Below are 27,700 nucleotides of genomic sequence, written 5' to 3'. Positions count from 1 at the left end.
TGATTCCTTATCAGTGCCACAGTAGAATAAGCTGTGCTGTCCTGAACATTCAGAGCCACATAGAGATAGCTTATGCTACAGTTAATTTAGATTAATCAGGTTAAAAGTTAGATTATTAAGGCAGGAAACATTTGGCACATTAATTGTGGAACAGCGATCGTAAAGTGGTGATACCAGTGTTGTATACTCAGTGTAATCACCTGTGGTTAAACCACAGTTGTTCCACATTAATTAACATCCTCTGAGGACCTACGGGCAGCTACAGGCACGATTCAGGTGTGACAACAGCCAGAAAACGAGAACGGTTTCGCTCTACTCCCAACTGGCTTCAACAAGGGTCCTACTACAATATGTGGTTCTTTGATCCTATTGGTTGAAGTTAGCCAGTGATGTACGACAACGGACAGGTGCTTCATCCAATCTCCTGCCAAGAATTTCTTGAAAGTGCCTTCCCTTTTCCAAACAGTTTCCACGGACAACTTCCCAGATGTTTCTGTCTGACAAACCATCTGGAGCGTCAGGTTGTCACCTCAGGTGCATAAAAACCGATGTTCCTGCTGTGAGTTTCAGGTAAACTCTCTTTAAAATGCCTCACTTAAATGTTCCAGTTGCCATTACTTACAGTAGACCTCTACTCTAGCAGACTATCCACTATCCTCCTGGCAGCAAACTAGACAAACCACCAGAGCCTAAGTTTCCTTTTGATGGCGCTGTGGGTCAGTCACTTACAAAGTGCCAAGTCATCAGTGCTTCTTTGAGTTGGTGGTGCAGGATTTCCGTGTTCACCTTGACTGAAAAAGCACATTTTGTAGGTCTTCCTTAGTTTCCAGTCACAAGGGATGCTTTCGGTGCTCTCCTTCAGTTTCCTGAACACTTGGTTTCCATGTTTTGTGTGAACTTCAAAGTACAAGATAAAAAGGTTTAACGGAGTAAAGAAACTGCGGACTTATCTGATTCGATCTCGTTTGATCTCCAGGGAGGATCTTTAGAGTCTGAACTCCGTGTTTTCTGTCAGTCAAAACGGCAGCACTTGAGAGCAGCCAGTCAGTAAATGGAGCAGCAGAAAGAACGAGTGTTGGTTTGCACGCCGAATTTCAAACCCTGAGAAAGTTCTTGCTTTTTCTCCAATCGGCTGTGACTTGTTGTTGAACTCAGCTGAACATATCGGTGCAGATGAAGTGAAGCACTGAAGTCTTATGCATGTGGCTTTAGTTAAATGTTTAACGAATTACTTACTTGGAAAAAATGGTCACATCTACATAGACAAAAAAAAACAAAAAAGTATAAAACAGATGCAACCATTTATTTTGAATCCACTGTGAAGTAAATCAGCTCTCCTTGTTTACTGTCTCACCACTACAGTGGTCTGTTTTGTTTGTTAAAGTGAAATGGGTTTATCCTTTATGTAATTCTGTTTTGTTGTGGTACACAGTGTGACTCACAAGAGAATTGAAAACACTGTAGATGTAAATTGTTTTGGGGTATGATCAGATTTCAGACATGCTGAGGCAAAACATCCTGTTACCGTAAAGAGGAAAGTGGTCAGGCATGAATTTCTGCAGTGCACGTTAGTGCTCTTTTAATCATGACCCTAAAATCTGCAGGCATGCTGTTAATGGATCATCCAGTTATCATGATCACAAACGCTGAGTCTGGGAGCCTGGAGATAATGATCTCTGCAGTTCTCTTTCCATGTGAGAACATTTATGGATGGATCGATAATCAGGAAATGAAGATGCATGCCAGCTACCAATTAGGCTGATAATTAGTGATACTGCATATCAGGTTGGTATTGAACTTTGATGGAAAGTTATTGTCATGCATTGCAGATATGATGCACATTTTGGTCAGACTCTACACCAGCTTGCATTAATTAGTTTCACTGTCCTCTGATTTAAAACCCCGACAACAAAGTCGGGGACCTGAAATGATTTTCACATGTGACACTTCCACACATTGTATTCTGTCATTAAATGCCATGTGACACAGGTTCACATATGAAAGCCATCGTGTGTCTAAAGGCATGTGCGTTAACTCCTCATGAGGATTTCTCTGAGAGATGTGCAGTTTCAGGCTTTTCTGCCCTGCTAAGATCAAACTTCAAGGAGAACCTCTGACTGTGAGACTTTCAGGTTGATGCACCTTATCAGGCAGCTGCACTCAATGTGAAAGTGATAGTTGATGACTTAAGCAGTGTTTGTTTGTCCCACTGGGTCAAAGCATTATGCTGGAAGTTACACAGTCAAAATGACTGCTAATATTTTACAGAAGGTATCATAAATGTCAAATGTGAAATAAAATAGATCCAAAGATTACTCTGGCTGCTGCAGCTGTCTTGAGTTGCTGCTGTCATTTTGTGAAGTAAATGGGCAGTATTGTTTATTTGCTTATTTTAGATTAAAATTAAAGGTTTAAATTGAAATGTCTCTTAGGTAACACTACCTAATAAGGTACCCTCAGTGAAGAATTCATAAGATGCATTTCATGGCTCATTAACTTGCACTTTCTAGATCAAATATGAGCCATTAAAGACACAATGTGTAAGATATGGCTGGAATTTTAAGTTAAAACGTAAAAAAGAACATTATCAACAGAATGTGAAGAAGTGTCAGCTCTGACAGCATGTCAATGACATCTGTGTATTTTGTTGCAGAGGTATCTACTGAAGTTAGCATGCTAACTAGCTGGCCCCGCTCATAATGCTGCTTTGTACCTCAAGAGCCGATATTCCCACAGTTTAGCTCTGCCTGGCAACCCAATAATTGTTATAATTATTAAATCAATAATCAGGAAATGAAGATGCGTGGCAGCTGAAGTTAGGCTGATAATTAGTGATACTGGATATCAGTTTGGTATTGAACTTTGATGGAAAGTTATTGTCATGCAGCACAGATATGATGCACATTGTTTTAACTTTGGTCAGACTCTACACCAGCTTGCATTAATTAGTTTCACTGTCCTCTGATTTAAAACCCCGACAACAAAGTCACGGACCTGAAATGATTTTCACATGTGACACTTCCACACATTGTATTCTGTCATTAAATGCCATGTGACACAGGTTCACATATGAAAGCCATCGTGTGTCTAAAGGCATGTGCGTTAACTCCTCATGAGGATTTCTCTGAGAGATGTGCAGTTTCAGGCTTTTCTGCCCTGCTAAGATCAAACTTCAAGGAGAACCTCTGACTGTGAGACTTTCAGGTTGATGCACCTTATCAGGCAGCTGCACTCAATGTGAAAGTGATAGTTGATGACTTAAGCAGTGTTTGTTTGTCCCACTGGGTCAAAGCATCATGCTGGAAGTTACACAGTCAGATTGACTGCTAATATTTTACAGAAGGTATCATAAATGTCAAATGTGAAATAAAATAGATCCAAAGATTACTCTGGCTGCTGCAGCTGTATTGAGTTGCTGCTGTCATTTTGTGAAGTAAATGGGCAGTATTGTTTATTTGCTTATTTTAGATTAAAATTAAAGGTTTAAATTGAAACGTCTCTTAGGTAACACTACCTAATAAGGTACCCTTGATTAAGAATTCACAAGATGCATTTCATGGCTCATTAACTTGCACTTTCTAGATCAATTATGAGCCATTAAAGGTGCAATGTGTAAGATATGGCTGGAATTTTAAGCTAAAATGTAAAAAAGAACATCATCAACAGAATGTGAAGAAGTGTCAGCTCTGACAGCATGTCAATGACATCTGTGTATTTTGTCATAGAGGTATCTACTGAAGTTAGCATGCTAACTAGCTAGCCCCGCTCGTAATGCTACTTTGTACCTCAAGAGCCGATATTCCCACAGCGTTGCTCAGCCCAGCAACCCAATAATTGTTCTTTTTAATGGCGTAAAACTTACCTACAAAGCATTCGTAAATGATTTATTATCACCAGTCACACTCAGTTAATTCCTAGCATGCCATCATTTTGACTGCTGCACTCGCTCATGTTTGTGAGACTCCTGGCTGGTGGTTCTGCTGCTGTGCAATGTTTAGCTTTACTTATCCTGTTGCATTCAATGTAAGCAGCTGTGAAAAGTTTAAACACAGCATACAAAAGCATTAAACTACAATAAATAAAACCAATAAACAGAAGCCTGGGTCTATAGAAAGGAATTGTTTGCTATTACACTAAGATGTGTTCAAGGAATCATCCGCCCTGCCACTCAGACGGCTGCTCAGCCTGCTCGAAACAGGATTCCTTTCCTACCTCCTGTTGAGAAACACAACCTGTGGTCCAGATTTCCTTTCCAAAGGAATCTCACAGGTTCAACCGGTTTCACGCCAGAGATGATGCTGTCCGCCATTTGTTGGCCATGTTGGCTTCCGTCTGGCTGAACATTGACAAAACTTCCTCAGTTGTTCGCCCGGCGCTGGACTCTTTAGCCAAACACAAAGCCTGATCTGTCTTTTCCTCTTCGCTCTGTGGCAAGAGTAACCGCATCGCTCCCCAATTCTGAGCTGCCTCATTTGTTTTCACGAGGCTGAAGAGAAAGATGGAGAAGATTAAAGATGGAGAGAGGAGCAGGAAGAGATGAATGAATCCCGAGAATTGAGAGTTGCATAAGGCAGAGAGAAGATTAGAGGTTTGGAGAGCAAAGTGGCGAGACAAGTATTGAAACAGGGGAAACTAAGTGAAATAGAAAATGACAGTGACACACAGTAATGAGATGGGGAAACAGGCTGAGAGCGAGTGTGCGAGATGATGGGGAGAGGGTAAAGAGGCATCATTTGGCAGCATCCTGTCCCACTGAGCAAGAGGAAAGGAAGTAAACCAAAGAAGCTGGATTCAAAATCTCCCCGATACCAAGTTCATTATTCTGTAGCTTTTTAGCCTATAAGGTCAGTTTTGACACAGATTGCCCACTCACTTCTGCAACGAGTGGAGATGACAGGCTGACCTGCCGCAGCAGTAATTAATTGTTATACGTTTGGCGTTTTTCAAGTTGTGAAGTGGACACAGGCAGACGGAAATGAAGCCCTTGTGTTGTGGGCTCCTCTTCCTCAGTCACCAGATGAGAGGCTTGCTTATATCGTTTGTAAACACAATAATGAGCAGTGCCAAAAGTGTGGCGAAGCAGAGGAGGGATGTGTGGCACAGCTTCGCCTGTCCCCAAGATGCATGCAGTTTCAAAATATGCCTGATTGTGTCCTTGTTATATATATACACAACTTTTTCCATTCAAACCATTTTTTTTCAGTCATCACATGCTGATGACTCGTGGTCCTCTACAGAGGCCATTCTGTATTTACCTGAGGTTCATCCCTATCAGATGTAGTTGAAGCTTTTCTTTTTAACTGCAGCTCCAATTCTAACTTGATTTGACATGTTAAGATGAATTTAAATATGTTCTCGAGCTGCAACTAGCAGTGATTTTCTGTTCTTCTTTTCTTGTTTCTTGTCCATTAAGCAGTCCAAAACAATGATGGCCGATTAATTTTCTGTCAAATAATCCGTCAATCAACTAATCAGTTCAGCCGTAACACGGTCATAATGTTTAACTTAAAGTTTGAATCATAATTTAAGGCCCTTGCTATCTTCCCTGTTCATGCTCATGTCAGGTCTGGACTGCAGCCATCTCTGCTCGTTTCTCAGCTGGTCTGAGATCAGGTGGCTCAACCTCGCCAGCCAAGAACATTTGGGAAGTCCAACTTTGGAACTGTTTTCCTTTCATTTCTCGGCACTATATTTAGTCGTGCGCAGCATTAACAATGACAGGAATGTTGCTCTTCCATTTGACATGATACAGTAGAAGTAGAAGTATTACAGTAGTAGATAATCTTTAAGTAAGGTGTGTTTGTGTGTGTGTGTGTGTGTGTGTGTGTGTGTGTGTGTGTGTGTGTGTGTGTGTGTGTGTGTGTGTGTGTGTGTGTGTGTAAGTGATGCACATTTTAAAGACTGGGATCAGACTCCACCAGAAGGAGCACTGGGTTTCCCCAAAATAATGCAAATTTTGCACAACACTGTTGTGGCACATAGTGCTGTAACCTGATGGTCAAGGTGTAGCAGGTGTTGGAAATGTTATAAAGAAAGTAACGCCCCATTCTCACTCAGTGTCAGCTGTACAGCATAATCTTTATGGCACTGACCCTAACAAGGAACTTCTCTGAGCTCTCAGACCTAAAAACTGCAGACATGAAGAGTTATCCAGTCCTGGTTTCTGGTTTGATAGGAAGAGGAACTGAGGCAGCTTGTGCTAGGAACCATTATGAGTAAAATGACAGAACATGGTTCTCTTTATTTTGCTAGTGAGGACCAGTACAGGGTGAGTACAACAATATTTATCTCCCATTATCAAGCACAAAGAATGTTGTTTTATAGTTTTACAGCTTTCTCCACCTGTACCTTCTGTGTACTTAACATTTAAGTACACACACACTTCATTATATACATTTTAGTATACTGCTACATTTCACTGGTATATTTTATTGTTTATTGTTTAGTATGTTTTTATTGTCATAGTATATTTTCATTTCTGGTATATTTTTAATTGCATTTAAGAATATTTTTATTGCATGTTGATTTATTTTATTCTAGTATATTCATTTTATTTTAGAATCGTTCTTATCTTTCTTATTATCTTGTTTCTAACATGGGGTTGCAATGCAAATTTCGTTGACATGTCATGCTCAATGACAGTAAAGAAATCTTGAATCTTGAAGAAACACGTTCTTATTTTCAGATTTTGTGCCAGCTGTTCCACAAGGTTCAAAAGTGGTTCAAGACTAAACCACCTTTTGTCTTATCAGCATTCAAGTGCAGATCGATGTCTGAAGAACATTAGAGGCAGACTGTAATTTAGATATGGTTTGAGTTGGAGAATATGTACAACATGTCCACTGCACTTGAGTGAATGGCCACAGTGTAGTTTGACCGCAGCCATGCAAACATCTTCCCTCAAATACAGTTGTGCAAACTATGTTTTAGTTGTATAACATCTTGCATCCCTCTGCCGTGTATTTACGTCAGTCCTAAACTATAATCCATCGCTGGGTCTCTCTTTGCTCTCGATGAAATGTCCTGTGTGTGTCTTCCAGGTGCTCACTCCTGCAGCTGACAGCAGCTTGTCGGCCAGATTGAAAAGCAAAAACACTGTACAGCAGTTTGTACTAGAGCTGATGGCTAAATGAGTAGAGAGAAGCAGTTTTATCCAGCAGTCTGCTCTGGGAGTGTTTCCTGCAGGACACTTTGTTGTTAACTTGTAGCCCCCATCTGTACTGGCCAGACAGGGAAATGAACATCTGTAAAGCTGTTTAGCTGTGGGGGTACAGGGGCAGGATGGGGATGTGACAACACACACACTCTCTTCCCATTGAATTTTTAGCTGTCTTTTTTTTATTTCCCAGGACCTGCAGGGATTTGTCTGAGCACGTTAACAATGAGTGTTTATCATCCATCTGCATTCCTTTCCTGCAAGTCAGTTAACACATTTTACAACTTTCCACCGTGAAACATCTTTTGCCGTCCGTGAGTGAGCAGCATCTGTGCCGAGGTTGTGTGTTGTGTTTGTAACCTCAGCCTCCGTGTGGTGTGAAGTGAGGGGGTGAGGAGGGGCTGCCGGGTGGGGGAGGGGGTAAACACCAAAGGAGAGACCGTCTGTTTCCATCAGGAGGTCTGCTGTGCGTCTGCTGTCGCTGATCGGCGACTCTGTGCTTTTAGCAGGAAAGGACGCAGGATGACTCCTGGCCTTTTCGTTTCACACTCTGCACACACACACACACACACACACACACACACACACACACACACACAGTTATTTTAAGAATGCAGGCAAACTCACACAGATCTTCAACGCTGACACACTCCCTCGCTTCCTAAGAACAAAAAGCTGGTGTAACATCTGGTTAGGATTTGCCGTCCCCGGATGACCCTGCGCATTGCTCGCAGTTTTTTTGAAATTCCCCGTGAAAGAACAAAATTCATTCAAGCTGCGCTAAACTCGAGCAGAGACACAACAACAGTGAGAGCGGTGCGTTGCCGCTGAAAACCGATCCTGCCGCTGTTTCACCTTTTAGTTTGACGTTCCTGTGGATTCACACGCCTCTGGTTCACAAACGTTTTATTATTTGAGACCTCCACATTCCTTCACTCCTTCCTGTCCTGCAGGAGAGAATGAAGGAAGTCAATAAATGATGTGTGAGTACGCTGATGTGAGAGCTGAAATATCGACCCAGGAGTGTGGCTTTACACACACACACACACACACACATATATTCACCTTACTTGAATAATTTTTGCTATCAGAAGTGCTGAAGACTACATTTGACTCCAGCTGTGTTGTGCATGAAGTCATTGTAATTGTGATTATCTGCACCATTCACTCAAAAACATGCCACAATACGTGTGATGCAGCATTTCCTCTCTTGTCTCAAAAAAGCGTGTTGTTGCGGCAGAACAAATGAACAATTTGTGACATTTTCACATGTCTGTGTCCGTTCAGCTGGTAATCAGTGAGCCCACCCTCATTTCCTCTTATTACATGTGGACATTTGTTTGCAATAAGCAGTAAAATCCAAGAAAAATTGCATTCAAAGAACCATAGTTGATTCAAGGTGTTCTCTTGGAAGTGCAGTGCAGACAAGTCTTAAACACTTTGCCCCCAAAGACGAGTCAGAATGAAAGCTGATTGTAAAAGTGCTTTATAGGTACAACCGCTGTTTCCCTGACCCTCCCTCTCCCTCTCCTCCAGATCCAGCCCTACGATAAGATCGCTGCTCGGGGCCTGCCGGACAACGTGGCCGACTGCCTGAACAAACTGGTGGTGGTGAAGCTGAACGGAGGCCTGGGCACCAGCATGGGATGTAAGGGCCCCAAGAGCCTGATCAGCGTCCGCAACGAGAACACCTTCCTGGACCTCACTGTGCAGCAGATTGAGGTACTGAAATCATTACATGATTTTCAGACCTTGGAGAACAGAGATTAGAAGAATTTCTTTGTAAGACCTTGAAGGTTCCTTGTTCAATAGCTCTAAAACAGAGACACACAAACACAATCCCCACATGTGCATTCTTTCTTCTTATTGCAGCAAAGATTCTTTCTTTTGGTTTTTACATCATGACATAAGGATCTCACATCATTCCTGTGTGCGGTGCCATTAATGTTGACGGGGAAAACGAGAGTTTAGCCTGGTTGTTGTGGTTTGCGGCCGCTAAACCTGCAAAAGGCAAAAACAAAACCGTGTAATTCTCAGAGCGCCCACAAAGGGTGAAATTTGCACATATTTAAATGAGGTCATATGGATACATGTGCTGCAAAATTGGCCATTTCTATGCAAATGAGCCTCATTGCAAAAACATGTCCAGTTCACAAACATCAGCACTGATAGCCACATTTATAAGGGGTGTAACTACGGGGTCTAATCACCCCCAGTTGCCTGCTAATTGTCCACTCTTATGAAGTCTCTCCTGATTGAAATGAACCTTAAAGTTCAATGAGGAAGACTCTCCTTGTGTGACCTCCCCTCTTCATATCAGCTGTTTCAGAGCATTTACTCTTTCGTCACGATCGTTATCAACCAGTCTTACCTTTGCTGTTCTCTTTTCTGCTGCTCTCAGCTGTTTTCAGGATAATTGCAGTCAAATGCAACATGAGGACAAATTGTACTCATTTGCGAAACTTTATTGGTGTGTTTGCTCTGTAATATCTTTTGCACAATTCATGAATTGGACCTAGAGACGTGGCAGACTGCGGTTGCACGTGATGCTCAGATCACGGCTCTACCGGCGCTTCTTTCCTTGTGAACTGACCTCTCAATGTTTGAACCACCAGAAGGATTGCGTGTTCAGCCAGACCTCCTCGTAGCGTCGAAACACAGCCGGTCTGCCAACGCAAGACTTATGAGCCAGTGGAAGATCTGCTCTTACTGTGCTTTCTAACAGAGCAGAACAGATACAGACAGGCCGGAGTACGTGTTTATCAAAACCTTTTTTTCCTTACACAACACAAATTTCATTTAGGCAAAACAACTTAATAATCTGTTTATGTTTCTTCGTTCTAGAGGAAATGATGGATAGGTTCAGGCAGCTGTGACACTCTCGCTTTCTGTGGCTTTTTGGGAGTTGTTCTCATTGCTTAAGTTGGCTTTTGGTTTTTCTGTCATGAAACCTTCCTCCTCAGCCCGTAAATCCATCACTGGACAAAAGCTTCAATTTCACACTCTGCGAGTTTCTCTTTTCCCTCTCAAGCACAGCCCTCCTTTACAAACCACAATGTGACCGTGGCCCAGATCTCTCAGGAGCAACGACAGTTAGGTGTTGCCTAACTCAGACATGTGGTGTCCAAAGCAGAAATGAGCCATTTACCACACCAAGCACATGATGTGGGTGTGATGTCAGGATGGGTGAGGCAGGCGAGCAGGAAGTGATGTGTTTTCTGATGTAATTCAAACGTCTGCTCTGTGTGCTGTAGCGCTGTTTGCTCTGTTTCTCTCTCTTTCTAATTTCTGCCCATCACAAGAGAGGAGCTTTTCTTCATTAGCCAAAGCTGGAAAAGCGCAGAGGGTTCAGGAGAAAGGAAAAAGCACATGTCTCTCCATGATCGTCCTCCAGGCACAAGCCTCTGTTGCTTTATGTATGTGAGGTGCCGTGGGAGAGACATGTGTGTGTGTTTTTTTTTTTAAAGAGCTGAAGGTCTTTTGAAAGGAGTTCAGTGTGATATCTGGGGGGAGTTGTAGTGAAAGAGGATCTGTTGGTGTGCAGGCGGGCAGGTCTGCAGGGTTGGCAGGGAAACAGAGGAGGCTGTGTGCTGGAGGAGACGAGTTATTTGTGCCTGTGTCATACATAAAGACATGACATGTGCAATTAAAAAAAACACGTCTTCCCAACATCAGCCATACAAATAATCCTGGGATTCATTCATGCTGGTGCAATGTTAGTTTCTGTTCCAAGAATGAACAAAACAGCTTCACGAGCAGCAGTTTGGAGAGTTAGATACAGATTAAAGTGAGGTTAAAGTTTTGAGCCTGTCAGAGACGGTGGTGATGCCAGAGCCGTGGTGTGTGTAGTTATTGTGTAATAAAGTTTATACAGGAGATGTGTGCCTGCTTTGTATTTATGTGTGTGTTTCATAACAGCCTCCTGGGAGGCTTCCTCCCCCAGCACACTGCTCTCCATTCTGGGCTCAGGTCTGGTCAGATTACCTCCTGACTGAATCAGCCTATTTAGAAAAGAGTGAAAATGGATCCCATACACACACCTACCCATAAACGGGTCTCCTGTGTGAGAACGCCCCTCTCAGCCACACTTCCAGCAGATCTGGAGGATCGGACACAACTCAGGCTTGCTGGAATGGCGCCACCTGGCTGCTGAAGATTTACTGCTTTCACCTGAGTGGCTCTTTTGTTGCTACGTCTGTTAAGTTAGGCAAGGTGAGTTGTGCAAGTATAAAAGAGGGCTGTTCAAAGGTGGTGGTTTCAGTCTTACATGCAAGTCTTTGTCAAGATATCTTAAAGGTACAGAGCGTTTTTTTTTTCTAAGATCATCTGTCCACATTAATATTTATTTTTGTTGTCCAACTGACTACAGGGCTGAAGCTGCAGCCCTAAAGCTGCAGGACACTAAATTCTATGTTTTTTGAGGGAACTTTGGTATGTGAGGACCCTTTGCATTTTAAACTTGCCTACAGTGGGTATTTTCAGTATTTGTAGACTCAGCTGATTAGACAGTTATTTGATAAACAAAATGAATCTGCAGCAATTTGGATCATCCGTTAGCTGTTTTTTAAGCAAGAAATCCAAACATACACTGATTGTGGCGTCACAAAACAACAACTTATAGGCCAAAAGATGCATTTATAAATTGAGATAATAATTCACAGAGTAATCGATGATAGCAATGATTGTTTCTTGCTGTCCTAGTTTTTTTAAAATGTCAGAACTTAAATAAAGGATTCAGTAGTTCCTCACTGAAATCTTATTCTGGGCACTGGGGTGTACATGTATGTGCCTAATATATAGGGCACATATCACATAACCGCAACCCCCATAGTTTGATTCAAGGGTGGCTGCATGTCATACAACCCTCCCTCCTCATATTTCCTTTCTATTGTCCTAGCACCAGCACAGTGCTCCTCATGTCGTCCAGTGATAACCAGTTTTACTTAAAAACTCAGAAAACCATAAGAATAGTTTAATAAAGATGCAGTAATGACACACACTCTGCATGCACTGCTTTAATATCGCCGGTGAATCCACTAGATGCACGGCGTCGTTGTCATTCCTCCTGTCTTCTCCACACGCCCACTGTCAATAACCAGAGAGCGAGTTGTCAGCTGATCCTGTTTCAGTTTGTCCGCGTTGCCTTTTGATGTGTTTGAGGGCGTTAACACCCTGAAGTGCCACGACGGATCCACAGAAGGTGTGAGAAAGTCACACACTCAAGATTCAAGATTCAAGAGTCTTTATTGTCATTGCACATGTCAATGAAATTTTCATTGCAACCCCCATGTTAGATGGTAAGAAAGATAAGACTAGAAAGAGTGAATAAAATTAAGATAACTACAATAAAATAAAATAAACCAACATGCAATAAAAAAAAAAATATTCGTGAAGCAATTAAAAATATAACAGAATGAAAATATACTTAGGCAATAAAATATACTAAACAATAAACAATAAAATATGGAAGTGAAATGTGCAAACAGAATAAAATATACAAGCAGAATAAAATATAAAATATACACAGTGAAATGTTCCGACAGAATAAAATATGCCAGTGAAACTGAAATGTGCTGATATACTAAAATGTATATAATTATAGTATATGTGTGTACATAAAAGTCAAGTACACAGAAGGTGCAGGTGGAGGTAGAGGTGGAGGTGTAGGTGTAAAGTGCGGTGTGCAGTGTTCACAGTTCACACAGTCTCTCACTGCAGTGAGGGGCTGCTGGGGGTGATAGCTCTAACAGCTCTGGGGAAGAAGCTGTCCCTCAGTCTGTTAGTGGTGGTGCGGATGTTCCTGTACCGCTTTCCTGATGGAAGCGGTACAAACAGTCTGTGGCCCGGGTGGCTGGGGTCCGTGGCGATGGATCTCGCCCTCTTTCTGACCCGACCTTCATATATAGAGTCTAGGTCAGGGAGGGGGCAGCCCACGATGCCCTGTGCAGTTTTAACCACCCGTGCCAGTTGTTTCCTCTCCTGTGCCGTGCAGCTGCCATACCACACTGTCACACTGAGGCAGAGGATGCTTTCAATTGTGGCCCTGTAGAAGTTAACGAGCAACCGAGAGGAGAGTCCAGCCCGTTTCAGCTTCCTGAGGAAGAAGAGCCTTTGTTGTGCCTTCTTCACCAGGCGGGAGGTGTTCATGGACCAGGAGAGGTCAGATGTGATGTGGAGGCCCAGGAACCTGATGTTGTCCACACGCTCCACCACTTCTCCGTCCATGAGGAGGGGGGCGTGATCCGTCTTCCTGGACCTCCTGAAGTCCACAATGACCTCCTTGGTTTTCCCTGTGTTCAGCACCAGGTTGTTGGCTGAACACCACTGGGTGAGCTGGTGTATCTCCTCTCTGTAGTGGGTCTCGTTGTTATCTGAGATGAGACCCACTACTGTAGTGTCGTCCGCAAACTTCACGACTGTGTTGGTGGGGTGGATGGCAGCACAGTCGTGAGTAAACAGGGTGAAGAGGGCTGGGCTGAGCACACAACCCTGTGGCGTGCCCGTGCTGAGGACCAGAGGGGATGATGTGATGTTCCCTATTCTCACCACCTGAGGCCTGTTGGTGAGAAAGTCTCTGATCCAGTGGCACAGAGACGCAGGCAGACCCACCGTGTGTAGCTTCAGCGCCAGCTTGTCTGGGATGACGGTGTTAAAAGCTGAGCTAAAGTCTACAAATAGCATCCTGACGTAGGTGTTGGGCTGCTGCAGGTGGGTCAGGGCTGTGTGCAGGGTGATGGAGACAGCATCCTCTGTGGACCGATTCCCTCTGTAAGCAAACTGAAGGCTGTCTAGGTCCGAGGGGATGAAGTCTCTGATGTACCTGAGAATAATCCGCTCAAAGCACTTCATGATTACCGGGGTCAGTGCAACAGGCCGGTAGTCATTCAGGCAGGTGATGGATGTCTTCTTCGGTACCGGAATGATGGTGGAGGACTTGAGGCACTCAGGAACCGTGGACAGCTGCAGGGACAGGTTGAAAATGCAAATGAAACTCTTGCAAATGAGAGGTCACTGCTTGTTTACATTAACTGGATTGGATGTCGTCCTGGTTTATTAATGGCAAAAATATGTTTTTGCTTGAGTTTCGAAAAGTCAAGTCATCAACTCTTTTCCAACTTCGTCACGTCAACCTCTCCCCGCTGATTCATATCCTATTTCTCATTTCCACCTCCTCCGCTTTAATTTTCTCTTATCTTGGTAAAAAAAAAAATTGCCTCCATCTTTCCCCAGGTATTACTCTCCTCCTTTCTATTCATTCTAATCAAACAATCAAGTTACAGAAATATTGTCACTGCCCTGTCTCTTGGGCTGTTGTTCTCGTTAGTATTCATTACATGTTGTACTGATCTAAGAGCGTCAGCTGACGTCACCTCTTTTGCAAAACCAGACACAAAAACAAGAAAACAGCAAATCTCTAATAATCTCTTACATAAACATGGAAAAAAAGATTTCAACTACCACATATACTGTGCATACGTCTTCATGTTCATGCTACGTATACAATATATACCTGCATACACACATGCACCTACCTTCATGTAGACACAAACATATCACATGCACACACAATTGATTATTAATTATTGACTGCTATCCATAGATTCATCTCTTCCATTGTTATATGCTAATGTCATTTATCTTTAGTTTAAATCACACAAAGTTCTGCTTGTCCTATGTTGCATTTTCTTATAGTAGCACATCAACAGTGCTAGCAGTGTCGTAGCATTAATGTGCTACAAAAAAAACACCCTATCTGATCCCATGATGAACAAATCCTGTCCACCATTATTAGGACTGAAGTTAGTGCAGCAATGTGCAAAATAACAGATGTATTCATGGAACTTCAAATCATTTTGATCTCCAACTTTAACCTCGTTATCACCGTTGCACCAGAAAGTCATTTCCTGCCTGCTGCTGCGTCAGCGCTGCTCACTGGCCAGCAGTGGAAGACAAGATGCTGCTGCTCACCTGTGTCTGTGCTTTTAACGTCCCACAGCACCTGAACAAGACTTACAACACGGACGTGCCGCTGGTCCTCATGAACTCCTTCAACACAGACGAAGACACGAAGAAGATCCTGCAGAAGTACACGCACCACCGCGTCAAGATACACACCTTTAACCAGAGCAGGTGAGAGAGCATGCTGACAGCACGTCAGGTAAAAGTCATGTTGGGTAACAGTGCAAACACTTCTGACGCTGCACTGATTCGGTTCTAGCAGCCAGCCTGATGTGTGCTGCTTCTGCTTCTGTGTTTGAACTGTAAAGAACAGCCTCATCCAGACAGGAAATGTCATGTAATGTATGGAGAAAGCCATTAATATTTGATGCCTTGGTGTCTCTAATTTGTCAGTCAAGTAGAACTTGATTTTTACTGTCTCCCTTGAATTATTTAGGGCACTTGTATGTCACGGGTGCCAGAATGAGTGCAGTACAAAGCAGTTTTGGGGCAGCAGTGGTGGGGGGAGGTTCTGCAGCTCAAGAATTTATTGTCAGCACAGAGAAAGTGGTTGAATGTTGAAATGTCAATCAATAGAAGAACAAAGAGAAGTCTGTGGTCGAGGCCGTGCGGGTAATTCATAAAAGGCAAATTAAATTCACAGCTCGTCACAGTATCTGGTGTTCCACTTGATGAGGGAAAGCAATTTGCTTTATCCACCAGACAAATCCAAAAAATGTCCAGCCCCTTTCATTATGCTTCAGCCAAACAAAACTCCCAGGCTACCGAAAGGAACGAATACAGAATAAATAAACTCATCCAAAGGTCTGAAACTGTCTGTTTACTGCAAAGATCCCCAAAAATGCAGTTCATTTTAAATGCAAATCAAGCTTAGCGTAGCTAAAAAGCTGTTCCCTTTTATCCAGTACTGAATAAAATAGCTAGAAATGGATAAAAAAAAAAGACAACCAGTAGATGAGAACAGTAAAAGACCACAATCCCCTGTACTGTAACTCTTTACTCAGTGCGATATAATGTATGTAATGTGATGCACAAAAGGGATTTTTGATAAGCTCTATGTTCACTTTCCTGTGTTCTCTGCAATGAATGATGGTTCCTTCTGAGGCAGAAATACTGGATCCAAGACTCTTGGAAAAACACTTGTGGACGTAACAAATTGTTCTTAGACTTTGGTTTGAGATGACATAAAATCTTTGAAGTCTATGAGCTCATATCAGAACCGCTCATCTCAAACATCTTCCCAGAACAGTCGGCTGGAATTAGAGCTCCTTTAAAAAAAGGAAAAAAAAGCCTCTGCTGTGCAGCTCCTCTCACCTGACCAGCTCATCTACACTCTGAAATATCCTCAAACTGCCAGAAACACAGCCAGCTCCCGCTCAGCGCTGTTCCTCACCATGAGGTTTGTTAACTCAACCTGACGCAGATCCTTCTTAGAAACCCTTTGATCAGTTTAATGCATGAAGTGATGATGGCTTGGACTCTTTGGCTTGTTGCCTCATCTTCCTTCTTGGAAAAAACTTAACTTTGTGACGGTGCTGTTTGAAGTCCCGCAGTGATATGAAAAGAAGAAATTTCCATTGCACCTGGCATGCGACTTTTTTGCAAACTTTCCATGGTTTTACCTCAGATGTGAAGCAAAACGATTTCACACTGTCTGTTTTCTGTCTGTGCTGTTTATCTGCCAAACATATGCAGTCTGAGATTTACAGCTCTGCAGAAGCAGGCCAAGATAAGTGAGTTAATGTGTTGTTTCTTTTTGGACTACATACGACATACCTGGTATTAAAGCTGCTCTAAATTTTTTTGTATTTCAGCAATAGATAAATAATAACATGCGATGTGAAAGGTGTTACTGGGGATGAAAATTGTTTCTTAACTCTACAGCTCTATGCAGAAGCTGAGATCATTATTTGAGTTCAGGCTCACTGCTCTGATTTGCAACGATTTCAGACGCAGCAGGCAGCTGAACATAAAGTGGCGCATTTAGTCAGTTTTCAGCCCAGTATTTCCCTCAGGGGTTGGAGGAGACCAAAACCAGAGCTAAAAGGAGAGTGAATGTTGGACTTGTGTTCATCAGTTGGTCAGAACTCAACTCAAATAAATGCTAATAAGGTTTGCTAGCATGTTTGCCGAATCAACTGTATAAGGTGATAAAATGTCAACGCTGTGTTTCCACCTTGTTGCACTGCCCCCAAGTGGCCGAAAAAATAAATAAATGCATGTTTTATATTTGGGTTTAGTCCTCTGTAGACCTACAGTTGAAGATTAAAGTCAGCTCCGTTGCTCCACGCTTTGAAAATCCAGATTAAACTCTGATCTTTGATTAATCTAATATGACAGTTGAGCAAAACAATACATTATGACATTAAGTTTTCATGCAGCAGAGTGTTTGTTTATAAGACAGTACTCTCAAAAAATGAAGTTAAAACAACAAAAAGCATGATGGCTGATCTTATCATGGACTTCCTCTGTCCAGATACCCTCGCATCAACAAAGAGTCCCTCCTCCCCGTGCCCACAAACCTGAGCACGAATGGGCAAAACCCAGAAGGCTGGTACCCCCCGGGCCACGGCGACATTTACGCCAGCTTCTACAACTCGGGCCTGCTGGACCAGCTGATCGCGCAGGGCAAGGAGTACATCTTCGTGTCCAACATCGACAACCTGGGAGCCACCGTCGACCTCCACATCCTGCACCACCTGGTCAGCCAGCCCAACGGCAAGCGTTGTGAGTTCATCATGGAGGTGACGGATAAGACGCGAGCAGACGTCAAGGTATGTGCAGGCCTGGGTTTATATATATGTTACTCACTTTCTCCTGACAGTATCCAGTCATGCAGATAAAATTGCTTTTATTTTGCTTTTATTTCAGTGACGTTAATAGAGAAACCAACTTCTTTTGGAATTAGATTTCTCAGTTGAGTTTGAGTTGAGTTGAAGTCCATCACTCACACACACACCTCGAATGTGTTGTAAATTAGCTGACTCTGATTTGCAGGGTGGCACGCTGATCCAGTACGACGGAAAGCTGCGTCTGCTGGAGATCGCCCAGGTCCCCAAAGACCACGTAGACGAATTCAAATCAGTTTCAAAGTTCAAGATCTTCAACACCAACAACCTGTGGATCTCTCTGGCTGCCATCAAGAGGCTGCAGGAGCAGAAGGCAATGGACTTGGAGATTATAGTCAACCCCAAGGTGAGCGAAAGTGGCACTGAAAGGGAAATAACAGACTCATGAGGCACAGTTAGCAGTAAATTACATCAGAGCCAATCAGATTTTTATGGAGTAGCTTGGCTCATCTTAAGGATAAGAGCTGTTGAGTTGCTGCTCAGTTTGACAGTTTGACTTTTACTCACATTTATGATTCTAAAAAATGTAAATTGTCCTCTAACTTTCAATCTGAGAGAGAATCTTCTTTAAATTGTCCATATTCTACTGGTTTCTCCCAACATGTATATATAGTTGAGATAAGGGACTAAGAAAGGCAGACTGACGTGTAGACAGGGGATGAGCCGGTGATGATAAGTAAAGGATTTAGTCCTAGATTAGAGGTAAAGACTTGAGAAATAATTGCCCACAGTTTGCCTTTGTTCCTTCTCAGAGACACAACTCCGTCAAATCTGAACATGCAGACATGATTCACATATTTGAGATTCAGTGGGACTCGTATTTTTCGAGAATATCACTACCTCCAGTGTCCATAATGAATACACGTCCAAAGATCTACGCAGAAATCACAGAAAACCGCAGAACTTGCCTGAGAATCATCACATTTTTACATTTTCTTCTGCATCAAAGTAAATCCACAGATAGTTCTCTGTACAACTATGGGCAACATTATACTTCCTGTTTACATCCCCCAAAGCCCCCAGATTGTGGTCGTTCCAACAATCAGAGCAAACAGGGGGAGTCAGCCGTTGCATTTCTAACAGCCATCGCAGCTCTTCTCCTCATTCAGAGTCAGACGAATACAGTCAGTCTGAACTGCGCTGCCTTGAAAGATGCTCTAGTCTTTATGTTTCTTTCCCTTCCAATAAATTATGGAGCCCATCAGAGTGAAACAACTCACAAATGTCCTTGTAATAGCCCGCTGTCGGATCATCCATGTGCGAGCCTGAAGGCTGGAGGGGACCACACCAGGATGCCTGAGTGTGCAAATAGATGCTCACATGAAACAATTCCCTCTCAGCAACCAGCCAGCCTCCCAGAATAATATCATCTGTCAGCTTTTACCACGTCCGTCCTGTGGCAGGAGAAAACACAGCTGTGAACAGCAGAGCAGAGAGATATCTGCACCACTCTCCTCCACAGAGACCACCGCCTCTGAATATTTCATATCTCGCTTAAAAAAAAAAATCCAAGTGTGCGGAGGAAATATTTTAAAGTAGTCGCGCGCGGCTCGACTCTCCGAGCCGTTTGTTGTCACGTGAGGTTTTTGCATGCAGAGGAGAGAAAAGAAAATCCAGTTTTCTGGTCACCTCTCTGGCGGCTCCTCTGTCCTACTTGGACTCCGGTTTAAGCTGTGTGTGTTTTTGCGTGTGGGGCGGCATAAGAGACACAAAGGCGGATATTAAAGTTTGATTTTCCTCACAAATATTTTCCTTCAAAGGCCACTTCTGCCTCTCTCTTTGTTTGTCCAGCACTCACATTTGCATAAAAATAAATTTCACACACGCTTCTTTTAACCGAGGTGAGGCTGCAACAGTTGAGCAGCTTGAATGAACATGAAGCAAAGGTTTGAGTAAAAGCTCAATCAATTGGCTTTAATCTCTGCGGATTAGCATGATTTGCTCAAGCATAAATTTAAGGCTCCTGCTAAAAGCGGTGCAGCAAACAGATCTGACTTGATGTGACTTGATGTTATTTTGGTTGTGCCCCCCCCCCCCTATTACTGGAGACGCACCGCCTCAGGGTATGCAAATACAACCATCGTGATGAATTTACTGCTGAACCCCAGCAGCACCTTCCTGATTATTGCTTTTCTTGGCCTGCGGATGTAATTTTCCAGCCTGAGGCAACGGAGCTGCACGCTGTGACACAGCAAGCGTTATATAACTGGTATAACTGTGCAGGGCAGCATGGCTTCACATAAGTGTGTAGGTAAGAGCGTGGCACTAAACCTGCAGAGTTGGAGCGACTCAGTCCTAAACGGTAGCTGCATACATGTAAAAACTGTGTGCGCTCTAGCTTCTGAGAGGCACTTCAGATGAAAGCGTCCATGAGCAGGTGACGGTTGATCATTGTGTTAGAACGTGACTGTTCTGTGAGACCTTTCAGAAGCTCATTTTACTTCCATCATGATAGATAGATAGATGGATGGATACTTTATTTATCTCAAAGGAGAAATTTGCAGTTCCAGCAGCTCAAAAAGGTGGACACACAAGGGCATGCAAAATAAGAACAGGAACTACTTTCAAGTAATGAGCAACTTACAAGTGATGAACAACTTTCAAGTACAGATCAGCCTTCAAGTAAGGAACAACTTTCAAGTAAGAGGCAAAATACAATACAAAATACCAATATAAGAAAAAATAGTGAAGTAAAAAATAAAGAACTAAGCTATCCAGGATAAACATCTTGACATCTGGCTAAACAGGATAAACATCTGAACCACAGGATAAACATCTGAACTAAACATTCGAGCAGTTAAATATGTGCGCAGTAGTGCAGTTGTGCAAAGTAGCAGTGTGCAATAGTCGGTTTGAGTCCAGCATATGGATGTGTGTGTGATAAAGTGCGTGTGTCCATGCGTGGTGTAGGTGTGTTATTGTTTTTGTCGCCCTCCCCGAGAGGTGTTGAAGAGCCGTACGGCGTGGGGGAGGAACGATCTCTTCAGTCTGTCCGTAGAGCAGGACAATGACAGCAGTCTGTCACTGAAGCTGCTCCTCTGCCTGGAGATGGTGCTGTGCAGTGGGTGATCAGGTTTGTCTATTATGGACAGGAGCTTGTTCAGTGACCGTCGCTCTGCCACAGATGTCAGACTGTCCAGCTCTGTGCCAACAACGGAGCCTGCCTTCCAGTTTGTCCAGGCGTGCTGCGTCCTTCTTCTTCACCTCTGTGGTTTCAGCAAGCATCGTCACCATCGTCCCCATTCTGGCAGCTTTCGGCCAAATGCTAACATCAACGTGCTAACACGCTCACAATGGCAACGCCTAACATGCTGATGTTTAGCAGGGAGAATGTTTACCATGTTCACCATCTTAGCGTAGCTTATTAGCTGCTGAGGCTGAGGGAATCTGATTACTTTTTGAAGTACATCCAATACAGATCAAGTATTGGAAAAATGAAGATTTTGGCGTGTACTAGAGGGAAGGTCAGGCTTCATCCTACAGGGACGACGATCGCACAACCTTTCATGGCAGTCGATAGTTGAGATATTTCTTGCTTGACCAAAACTCCCTGCTGATACAACTGATTGAACTCCTGGATGTTTGACATTTCGGGAGAAACTGCGTTTGATGACAGATGTTTGTGTTCACTGTGAATCACAACTTTAGCTTCTTTGCTAAACTGGTTGAAAGCTGCTGCATAAAAGCTTCCAGTGTAAATTTGAATTTGAATTTTTAAGGAAGAGCACAGATTAACCTTGTAATGTCAAATGAGTAAAGTCATTAATTTGCAAATTGATCTAAATACTCAGTCAGTTTATTGCAGAGTCAAAGTCTGTTTGTTGTGTTGTTTGTTATCTTGGTTGTTTGTGGTTCATTAGAGACAAGAGAGCAGTTCATCCTCGTGGCGATGTGAATCAGACCGCTAATAGCAAACACTTCCTGGTGACTTCCTCGGAGTAAAAGCATTTTAAGGAATCGAGTTGCTTTTCCACAACAGCCAACGTGTCTCCTCTCTTCCTTTGCTCATCAGACGCTCGACGGCGGCCTGAACGTCGTCCAGCTGGAGACGGCGGTCGGCGCCGCCATCAAATGCTTCGATAACGCCCTGGGCATCAACGTACCTCGCAGCCGCTTCCTGCCAGTCAAGACCACGTCTGACCTGCTGCTGGTCATGTCCAACCTGTACAGCCTGAACGAGGGCTCGCTCACCATGAGCCCCAACAGAGAGTTCCAAACGACGCCACACGTCAAACTGGGGAGCGTCTTCACCAAGGTCTTTATAACAAGAGAGAAAAAATGTGCTCCTGTATTCACAGTCTGCTCTCCTTATCAATACATTTAAATGTTTTGTCAAAGGATCCTTCCTCTTCCTCTTCGTCCAGGTTCAGGAGTACCTGACCCGCTTCGAGAGCATCCCTGACATGCTGGAGCTCGACCACCTGACGGTGTCTGGAGACGTCACCTTCGGGAAGAACGTTTCTCTCAAGGTAAACATCTTCACCCCGATGACGTTTTACCGGAAATAAGAGGACAGGTTCGCAATTTTTTAACTCTCTCGAAATGAAACTGGGCTTTAAAGGTTTCAAATGTCATTTGTACCTGCTCTGAATGTGCAGAAGTCTGACAACCCAGAAAGACCATTGCATTATTTACTCTGGTGCCCACGCTGACGCTACAAGACGAGGAAGACACACTGTGGGGATTGAAAAGGCCACAAACCACGAGTGACGTTAAAATAATAAATGTTACAATTTTACTGACCTTCCTTTGAAGTTTAATCCTGACAGATTATAACCTGGTTTTAATGTGCACTGTAACCAAGCAAAAGTACTGGAGTTACTTGAACTGAGATAAAAATGTTACTAGAATCAACCAGAGAAGACGAGAAAGCTCAAAGGATTGAACAAGATGGCTGACAGTCAATAAAAAGGGCCGTTAAGTGAGCGCCATTATTAAACAAAATAATTCAATAGATTCCCAATTTAACAGCAGGATAAAACATCACCAGCACTGAGACGTGTAAACAGTGCAAACACACACACACCTGCATTCTTTCAAATGGCCAGCAGGGGGCGACTCCAATTTGGCCCAACTTCCCACTTGATTTGGTGCCTCAGTAAACGTCCTGAGTTTATGGTCTCAGTCACTAGTTTCAAGTCTTCTTCAATACAGCAGGATGTTTATCATTTTGCAAATTATGGTCCCATTTAGAGGAAAGTAGATGATAAAGCAGCTTTAGGGTGTGGATGATCCAGCTGCACCTAACCCTAACCCTAACCCTAACCCTAACCCCATTGTTGTGCACCAGCGGCTTCTTCTCTGCTGCAGCTGCTGGTCTGACTCCTTTCTTTGGTTCTATATTTTTAAAAAAGTGCACAAAATGACATGTTACAGAAATGAGAGTAAACGTAATTAACCCCCCACCACCACCACCACCATCAGCCCCTCCGGCTTTAACAAGGACGAAACAGAAGCTTTCAGTGTCAAAGTCTGTGGAAGTAAGTGGCCCTGCTGGCGGGTGGCTGTCATTGATTTATGGCTTTAATTAAATCCTGGTTCCAGAGTGTCTTCCTGCTGTCCTCTCTGCCTCTGACAAACAACAACTAAACTCATCGCTCTTCCTCCTTACAGGGCACCGTCATCATTATCGCCAACCACGGAGATCGGATTGATATTCCAGCCGGCTCCATGCTGGAAAACAAAATCGTATCTGGCAACCTCCGCATCATGGACCACTAACACCTTTTTCACCCTTCCCCCCTCCCCCCCAATCATGTGACCTAGTAATTTTTATCCCAATCATGTGACCTGCTTGTCAGGTTTACCCAAAATTGTGAAAGGAAGTGGCTTTTACCTGAAGGGTGTGTGTGACTGCACATGTACCGTGCTTCTGTGCAGTTGATGCTTGGGAGATACTGCCCTCTACAGGCTGCGTATGATACGATATAAACATTTAATGATATTGATAATGAGCTACTCATAGCGGTCACTTTAATGATCTATAACCATGATCGAGAGAACAAATCAGATTTTATTTTTTATTCTTTTTCAACTCTAGTGAGTTTCTTGGACGGAAAATAAAACCTGCCAAAGCTGACTCAAAATAGATGAGGATACTATAATAATGATATTAATCAGGATACTAACGAGACGATACGTCATAGAACAAACACATGATTTCATCATCACCATCTTCATCCTCAGTGTGCTCTCGCAGCACTGCTCACATCGTGTACTACCACAGTGAGGTAAAGTCATGGTTTGTGACCGGTTTAGATTTATTTCAAGCACAAAGACCTCACTGTGGGACTCAGCATGGTTCCACAATGCAGCTGTGCAGGACGCTTCGAGGTGAAATGACTTAAATATAGTACAGAGGTGGAGCCTCACCAGTCGACCAACAAACGAGCAGCGACTGTGAGACAGTGAGAGAATCCAAACTGAGCCACCGTGCAGGGCTGCGAGAAGTCAAATCCGATAAATTAAGAACGTGATAAAACTACTAAATTAATCTTATATCTCAGACGTATTTCCCGCTCTGGATTAACTGTACTTGATATCATCCACTGAGGATTGCCAGACTGATTTGGAAGCTTCTCATTAGGAATCGTTCTATTTACACATGCGTTCATTGATTTTATTTCTTATTTTATTTTAATTTCGGCCACTTGGGGGCAACAAACTGTGACCACAACATTGACATATCAGTTTTTTCAGTTTATCTGGCGAATGTGTTAGCACAACGTTGCCTGTTTACACATCCAGCAGACAGAAAACAACACTATCAGTCATGCGGAGCCGCGTTTCTGGACACCTGACGACTGGAAGTCCAGTATTCATGCTTCTTTTAGCTGTTTTTGCTCTAAATCAACTCCTGAGGGAAAGATAACAGCTGAATCCTCCACTGCTGTTTAGCGCCTTTCCATCCACCTGCGTTCATGCGCATTTTCACTTTGCGCATTAACTATTCACTATTATTATTAGAAACTGAAAAAAAGGTCCAGATATTGCAAAACAATTCAAAAAGATTTGGCTCAGTGAGAACAGACTTAAATATATTAAATATTAGATGATGATGTACATGAAGCCTGTGACTTAAATGTCCACTGAAGACACAAAAACATCAGATCTGTGTGTTTGGTTCCACAAATTAACACATGAAACAGACATAAAGGCCGGACCTCCAGATGGTTTTTGTTCAGACCTGTTTGAACTCTGTAATCTCATTGTGGCCTCTTCACCTGAAATCATTAATGGGAACGCACTGGCGAATCAGTGCCATTAGAGGATGGAAATGAGCATTTATCAAAATTTCTGTCGGTTGTTTGGTGCTCTGCAGGGAGCTGATTACTGCAGTGATGAGAGTGCTTAAATTTTGGCCTTAAAAAACAAAAAAAATGAAGCTGAAAGATCCTAAAAGTTCAGAAGGGCTGCACTGTCGCAGAATCATGCAGAAATCCGTGACGTCTGTGCTCAGAAATAAATTGGTACCTTTGTAGCAGAGCAACGACAGCTGTGATTCCACATCGCAGAGCGTCCGCCGGACGTGTTTCCACCTCCATCGTCCAGACTCACTTTGTTTGTTTGTGCCATAGAGGAGAAACTAGCATGTTGTCCAAGTAATGCCTGAACCGCCTCCGTCTCTGCCTGTTCGGTGCCCTCGAGCTGTCCCGGATGAAGACGTACGATCCAGATTCGGGCACAATCACAATGCCGTGAAATTATCTGTCACGAATGAAGTGACATCAGTTGAAAATGAAGGCCTTTTTTTGTGACGTAGATGATGAAAAATATCAGCGATGTTGTGCTTTATTTTTGTTTTTAATCCTGTACGTCTGCTCACATTTTGACCTTAATGTTGCGTGAAAGATCTCAGTCAGATCTCTCCTGTTGCCTCTGTCCATCCCATCATTCAGCGTTAACTGTTCACACAAAGCCAGGACAGGAAGTGTCGTACTCCCTGCGGCACTGGTTTGCACACACACACGCATTCAGACGGTAGACACGAGTTTCAGCGTGGGAATACTTGAGATGGGTCCGACCTGGACCTGAAGCCTGAAAGCAATAAGTGTTGATCTGTGAAGGTGACGAGGTCTCAGCCCAACCCAGTTCTGCCTCCTCAGAGCTGAATAAAGTGCAATATGAAATAATGAGCATGTGTTTGTCTGTTGTATCTGTCGCTTCACTCATCAATAACCTCATGCAGAACAAACAGGACATATTGGATATCTGCTAAAACCTGATTATCATGTAGTCCTGTAATATATATTCAAGTTGCAGTTTAAACTGGTGTCTGTGAGGCAAAATCTGGCTAATTCTATGCCATAATGGGCTCATTACTGCCCCCCTGAGGCGGGTAAACACCCACTGGAGCAACATGAACTTGCACCACACTCAAAAACAAACTAAGTTTTGTGTTTTAGCTGAACTATTTGTCAGATTTCCAAGAGAAAAGACTCAAACGAGAAAGGCTGACTGGTCTGGTTTACTACTGCTACTCCTTTAAAGAGCAGCACACAGCTTCAGCTTCAGTAGCCCTTCATCACTTTCAGCTTGAATATCTGGCAGCATCAGCGTGTCCCGCTGATAATCTTTCTCTTCAGAAGGTAGTCTGGGCCTTTACTGAACGTACACCTGCAGCTGGCGGTGTTTGTGGTGCATCGGCCTCATACAGCGGCCTGTCGACCCTGTTAGTAGCACGCTGTAGCAAAGCTGAAAACAAACTCTCCTGTTTGTCTGACATTTTGGGAAACTGTTTGCCGAGTTAGAAGAGATTAGACTGTGTCTGTAAGATGACACGTTGCCAGGCAACAGCTGGGAAATAGCCCAGCACAGAAACAGAACTGTGTGTAAAATGACATTTTACTCTTTGGTTTTCTTACAGATTAAACCAACAAGATATGATGTTAATTAGTGATCTTTAGATGTGATAAAAGGCAGATTTTTTTTGTCTGGCTTGCTGTTTCTAGTCTTTGTGCTAAGCTAAGCTAACAATCTGCTGACTGCAGCTTCATATTAAACAGAAAAGACTCGTATCCATCAACTCTCTGCCAGACAAAATAAAAGTATTTCCCTAAATGTCGAACTCTAAATGCTTTCACCCTGTTCCTCTTCGTGTTCTCGCTGATCCGAGGGGAGTCTTTCCCCATGTTTCTCCACATTCATGTACGTTTGTGACACAAAGTATTCGTTTATTTAGCTGAGTTCATTTGGAACAGTTGATCTGTGCAGTCTTGGGTTGAAAATCTGACTGCAGATCTGTTTTTATAGCTTTTAGAGCTGTATAATTAATAGAGACCACATCGTGGTGATATCGAAAATATATCAGAGTATTGATGCTTTTACGACCTTACACAGAAAAAAAAACAAAAAAATATTGATTAGGTCTACAAAACAAAGATTGTGTTAAGAAATTATCAAAATGTGCTTTTACCTCATGTCGAAATAATGCTGGTTTTCTTGTTTGTCATCGGGGGTCTGGGCAGACGCGACATGAACGCCGATGTTGTGTGTGATGAAGTGAAATGAAGGAGATGTTTTTCAAGGACTTTATGTTTTGTGCCAGAAGCTCTGACTGATGGATCACAAAGCAGCAGCAGCATTGTGATGTATTTTAAGATGAGGCTGCAGGCTTCGGTTAGGAAACGAAGGCAGGACGTCATGCAGAACGTGCATCAAATCTACATTTTTCTTTACATTATTTTGGTGTAATATTTATTTTTAAGTGAAATTACTCAAACTGTTTGGGGGGATA

General features: G+C 43.0%; 1 protein-coding gene across 4 annotated transcripts in view; it reads left to right on the top strand.

Annotated features, from left to right (window-relative positions):
* The window catches only part of ugp2b (UDP-glucose pyrophosphorylase 2b), a 34,444-nt gene extending 8,331 nt beyond the window's left edge, over window positions 1-26,113 (top strand). For 3 of the 4 annotated variants that reach the window (XM_041946843.1, XM_041946842.1, XM_041946841.1), the window contains exons 4-10: window positions 8,693-8,878; window positions 15,153-15,286; window positions 17,592-17,889; window positions 18,113-18,310; window positions 21,977-22,219; window positions 22,329-22,433; window positions 23,578-26,113. In XM_041946843.1, the coding sequence (XP_041802777.1) occupies window positions 8,693-8,878; window positions 15,153-15,286; window positions 17,592-17,889; window positions 18,113-18,310; window positions 21,977-22,219; window positions 22,329-22,433; window positions 23,578-23,685 (1,272 nt within the window). In that variant the 3' untranslated portion in view covers window positions 23,686-26,113. Of the gene's footprint in view, window positions 1-6,152; window positions 6,269-8,692; window positions 8,879-15,152; window positions 15,287-17,591; window positions 17,890-18,112; window positions 18,311-21,976; window positions 22,220-22,328; window positions 22,434-23,577 lie in introns of those variants that run through there. The other variant, XM_041946844.1, reaches the window with a different exon arrangement.
* The last annotated feature ends 1,587 nt before the right edge of the window (window positions 26,114-27,700 follow it).

This window comes from Chelmon rostratus, chromosome 11 (assembly GCF_017976325.1).
Source record: "Chelmon rostratus isolate fCheRos1 chromosome 11, fCheRos1.pri, whole genome shotgun sequence".
Taxonomy (NCBI): Eukaryota; Metazoa; Chordata; class Actinopteri; order Chaetodontiformes; family Chaetodontidae; genus Chelmon; species Chelmon rostratus.
This window is presented reverse-complemented; position numbering and strand designations above follow the sequence as displayed.